The sequence below is a fragment of the Callospermophilus lateralis genome, chromosome 2 (assembly GCF_048772815.1).
Source record: "Callospermophilus lateralis isolate mCalLat2 chromosome 2, mCalLat2.hap1, whole genome shotgun sequence".
Classification (NCBI taxonomy): Eukaryota; Metazoa; Chordata; class Mammalia; order Rodentia; family Sciuridae; genus Callospermophilus; species Callospermophilus lateralis.
In genome coordinates this window covers 168,023,880-168,029,117 of record NC_135306.1, presented here as the reverse complement: position 1 = coordinate 168,029,117, position 5,238 = coordinate 168,023,880, and the positions used below count along the sequence as shown (strand labels likewise).

Sequence of the window (5,238 nt, the reverse complement as noted above, 5' to 3'; positions counted from 1 at the left end):
AATTATCTCCATATCCTAATTTGTTCTCATTTCCTGTGATTTGTCAGTTGATCCTAATTTTAATACATGTTAATTCAAAAAAAATATGTTTACCACTCAAATCTGAAATAATAATAATTAAAAAAACCCTTAGAAAACAAACTAGAATCAGTTTTTGATTCTGGAGAATAACTCAAAATCTTTTCTTTTTATTTGATGCAAATCTGTGACATTTAGAAATAAAACTGACACAATTATTGGAAATAAATAATTTATTGGAAATAAATAATTGTGTGTAACTGCTATGATAAGGAAAAGGTGTGGGCCAGATTATGAGGACTTTGAATTCTGAGTAAAGAAAAGTGTTATTTTTCAGTTGCATAGATTCTGGTTATGGTCTTACTTTGCTTGGATTCCTGATCATCTGGCCATAAGAAACTCCAAAGTGCAATCACTTGCTGGGAAGAGGAGCCAATGAGGTGGATATGGTAGACGTTGAGAAGTATGAATAGAATCAGACCAAATATTGAGAATCGTTTCATGAAGAATATCACTCAAATAAGCCTCACTCTCATTTGTCTTAAGACCTAGTAGAGGAAATCACAGGACTATCTGAATTTTGATAACACTTTCTGAAGTACCAGCCTTCAGTTCATTCCCTACAGTCATCTCTCCAGAGCAGTGTCCTATAGTGACGTCCAACACAGGGGACTCTTCCTTTTGCCACAGATCAGCTTATCACCTCCAATAAGAAGAATGGAAGAAAGGTAAAACTTTTATAAGAACTTATTCCCAAAGCTGTGTCTTTTTTCTATTAGTCCACAATCAGATAAATTCACCTTGAGGTGGAGGATACAAGGAGCTTGATGTGTTCTAGCAGGAACAGACAGGGGACTTGACAGTCTCTCCCAGCAGCATTGAGGGCTGACAAGGTTGAGTGTGGGAGTTATGAAAGCTGCAAACCAAGACAGTTGTCTTTTGTTGGACCTTCTCCCCATTCTGTGCTTAACTATAACTATACTTTGCTTGGAATTCCTGATCATTTGGCCATAAGAAACCCCAAACTGCAATCACTTGCTGGGAAGAGGAGCCAATGAGGTGGATATAATAGAGGTATATAATCTATTCAAATTTATTGGTAGAGTGAGAAATCTGCTGCTTTCCTAATTTAGGAGACAATATACATGGATGTATGCTTTTCAAAGCTAAAGTGCTGTGAGGAAACCAGTCACTCATGTTACTTGTGTTGGAATTTCTCAGAGCCTCCATGTAAAATACATGATCCAAAAATGAATGAGAAGAGTTTAACCAAGGTAGAATTTACCAATATGTGCATTGTTTGGGAAAGTTACATGGAATGGTGAATCTCATTCCTCCCCCAGGAAAATAATATGGAGTAGAGAGAGGTTCAATTTCACAATGTTTAGAAATAATAGGGTAGAAATTATCAGAATTGAGAGCACCTGAGGTGAACTAAGAGCACCTGAGGTGACTTCAGCCCTTGATGCCCAGAGGTTCCTGTCTTGGTTCACTAGGGTCCTCTTGTCTTGTTTGAGTTCAGCACACTCTACATAGAGTGACTCGGGCCTTTGCAGTGGCATGAAGGGCTTCTAGACTGGGAATTGTTGTACAATTACCCCTTGTTGTTCCATGTCTTAGCTTTTTCTTCCTTATTCTCTTCAAAATTTGACTTTCCCATTTTAATAAGAGAGGTGAGTGAATTATAAACTATAAATGATACAAGTAAAATGCCTCATCCTATATCCCTTCGCCATGTGTAGTGAACACACCACACTGGCTATAGTCAGATCTCGTGAAGGATGACGATTCTGATCCAAACCTGTGGGTTTAAATCCAGGCAGTATTAGTTTTTGAGGTGAGACCTGAAGCAAATTTCTTAGTATTTGCCACAGATAGCTATGTAGAAAATTAAAGTGAATTAATCCTTCAACCAATTGCTAAAGTTTAACTCCCTGAGAGTTCCTATTTGTTTCCCAACTGATTTGTGCATGAGCATCTCTCTTTTCACCAAAGTCCTTCATTTATAAGCATTTAAATAAAAAATTCCCATGCTTACCTCAGACAAGTAAATTTGTTAACTGTCTTTAAAATGCAAAACAAATTCTACATAAAATCACCTGGGGGAAAAGTCAATAGTTTTATACTCTACACCTCATAGACATCCTTCCTAATCACTTGTGGCTGTTTCCATGCCTCAACATTCTCTATTCAGCTCCATTGCCAATTCTCTCTCCCCTTTCTCAAACTTCCTTTTCACTCTTCAAAGTGCAACAACTTCAATTTAACCTGGAAACCTCTCCCTAAAATTTAGGCTTACACTCTTCTAGGTAAACATGAAAGTCCTATTCTAGCCCTCCCTGGGTTGGAGACATGAGAGTGACCACCCTGGACCACCGCTGCAGACATAAGGGATTCTTTCCAACACATCAGAGTTTTCCTCAGGAGGAATCGTGAACAATGGCATTTTCTTCAGTGTCTACAGACATGCATGTTTTCCGATGACTGATGTCACTTAAAAAGGCTTGGGTGGCATTTAACTCAAATTTCCAACTACCCTTGGGCTGTCCACTCTTCTATTCATTTGTTTTTCACACATTTCTTGACTATCTTGACTATTTGCTGTGACCCTCATACAGAGCTGGAGACACTGGGGACACAACAATCAGTACAAGGAAAATGCTTGCTATACTCTTTAGATTTTGCTTTTTTTGTTCACAAAATTTGAAACAGGCACTGAGTCATTATAACCTCAGAGCTAGCTGTCTTCACAAGTATCCTACCAATAGCTCATATTCTCTTCATGAGCCTAATTATGATGTCCTTTCTCCCTGCTGTATGGACCCTCCTGCTCAGTGAGAATGAGTGTGGTCATGCTTGGGGCTTCCAACTTTCTGAACCTGACACAAAACCTCTGTTCCAGGACAGAAAGAAAGCTGGGCTCAGGATTCTGTATCTATCTAATATAATCTAAGATGGTGAGTGAGTGTGTTGTGGCCATCAAATATTCCCTGTCAGTAGAAAGAGGGGGTTGCAGATGGCCCAGGCTTTAGAGTCAGTGAGAACTGGCATTGAAATTAGGTCCCATGACCTCCTGGCCTGTGATGGATTACTTAACTTCTGCAGGCCTGTCTTTCCCTTCCCTGTGCCACAGGGAAGGGCAGTACTTCCCACATAGCAGGGTAGTCTTAAGAATCAGAGATCTTGCAGCAGTTGTTCATATCATTTTTGTATTCCCAGCAGCACCAGTGGAGGATTCATGAGCATGGATACAGTCATGCCAACCCGGGAGACAGAAACCACCTCCATGAATGTCAGTTTTCAATATATTCTTCCAAACTGCTATGAGAAGAATCTCATCCTGGCTTTCCTGACCCTCTTCATTGCCCTGATTGGTGTGGCAGGAAACGCAGTTGTGCTCTGGCTCTTGGGATGCTACATGCGCAGGAACGCCTTCTCCATTTACATTCTCAACCTGGCTGCAGCTGACTTTCTCTTCCTGTTCTTCCAGATCATAGACTCCCTGGAGGAAGTCTTTAACTTTTTTTCTTCCATCTCCATGACCACTCCAAGTTTCTTCATGGTTGTATCAACCTTTGCCTATCTTGCAGGGCTGAGCATGCTCAGTGCCATGAGCACTGAGCGCTGCATGTCTGTCCTGTGGCCCATCTGGTACCGCTGCCACCGCTGGAGACACACATCAGCTGTCATGTGTGCCTTGATCTGGGCCCTGTCGCTGTCACTGAGCATCCCTGAAGGGAAGTACTGTGGCTTCCTGATTAAGTGGGATGACTATGAGTATGAATGGTGTAAAACATTAGATTTCATCACTTCCGCATGGCTGATGGTTTTATTTGTCACCCTCTCAGGGTCCAGCCTAACCCTGATTGTCAAGATCCTTTGTGGCTCACAGAGGGTGCCACTGACCAGGCTGTATGTGACCATTGGGCTCACGGTTCTGGTCTTCCTCTCCTTTGGCCTGCCCTTTGGGATCTACTGGTTCCTCTTAGTCTGGATCCTGAGATATGATGCTATTCCTTGTGAATCCTTTTGGGTTACAGTTGTTCTATCCTGTGTTAACAGCTGCGCCAACCCCATAATTTACTTCTTTGTTGGCTCCTTTAGGCAGCAGCGGTGGAAGCGTGGAACCCTCAAGCTGGTTCTACAGAGGGCCATGCAGGACACCCCTGATGAGGGTGACTCTGGAAGCAGGGTTTCATCAGGATACCTTAGAGAGTAAGCAACAGTCTGGGGCAACTCACAAGAGCCTCTGCTTTGATCAGACACATGTGCTTCTGAGAGCCTTCCTGGCCCTATCAATATAGGAGATGCTCAGACTCTGGTTCAGTTGGTTACCTAGTTTTAAATCTGGAGATAATAATTGTCCATATCTCCAGTGTTACAGGGCCTGTTAAACACTGGTTACTGTGTCTCTCTACCTGCCTTACTCAGGTGCTTTACCTCATTTGCTTGTGAGACTCATCAGCTCAGGGGTCCAGGACTGCTTCTACTTTTGAATTTTTGACAAACCTTCTTTTTTTTTTTTTTATAACAGAAGACTGAAAACAGTAATGGTGGTGTAGGGTGGGATCTCAATTTCTTTCATCAATGCACATGATAAAGACTAAAAGAATCCTATGATTTGGACATTTCCCCCTAATCCTTACAATCTTTGTCTCGATATTATTAGAAGAATAAAATAAATTACCCATGTAATCTCTCTCTACTTTCATTTTGGCAGGACTGTGTACATTGCCTTAGCTTAATAAATGTTTACTGAATGGATGTTTTCATGGATGAATACAGCTGATTCATTTTTCAGTCATGCTGTGCTAAATCTCCACTTATTAGTTTTGAGTCACAACATTTATGTATTGTTTCCATCATTTTCAACTTTGGCAAGCTGGGTGTTCAGTTTTGTGATCAGATAAAGCCACATCCATGCATATTTAACGTTTAACATAGACTATCTTTCTGTGATTTCTTTCCACATGTCCTCCATTAGTAACCCTTGTCTTTCCATTTCTTCCCCTTTGCCTTGGCTCTGATACTTTCTCTCTGCAGAGCTTTCTAATTAGACTCTTATACTTTATTTCCAGAAGCTCACAACATGTATTGTATTAATTGTATGGCATGTATTTCTACTTAACTCTTTCAGTGAAAATAATACTTTCATTTTCAGGGATATAGTGTTTAATTATTTTACCTCATGTATAATTAAATGATAATAAAGAGGACAGA

At 40.7% G+C, this 5,238-nt stretch overlaps 1 protein-coding gene across 1 annotated transcript; it reads left to right on the top strand.

The window, feature by feature from the left end:
• The first annotated feature begins 697 nt into the window (after window positions 1-697).
• Window positions 698-4,237, top strand: LOC143389700 (mas-related G-protein coupled receptor member X2-like). Its single transcript, XM_076842578.1, has 2 exons — window positions 698-746; window positions 3,238-4,237. The coding sequence occupies exons 1-2, from the start codon at window positions 736-738 to the stop codon at window positions 4,235-4,237; spliced, it is 1,011 nt and encodes a 336-aa protein (XP_076698693.1). The 5' UTR covers window positions 698-735.
• Window positions 4,238-5,238: the final 1,001 nt, after the last annotated feature.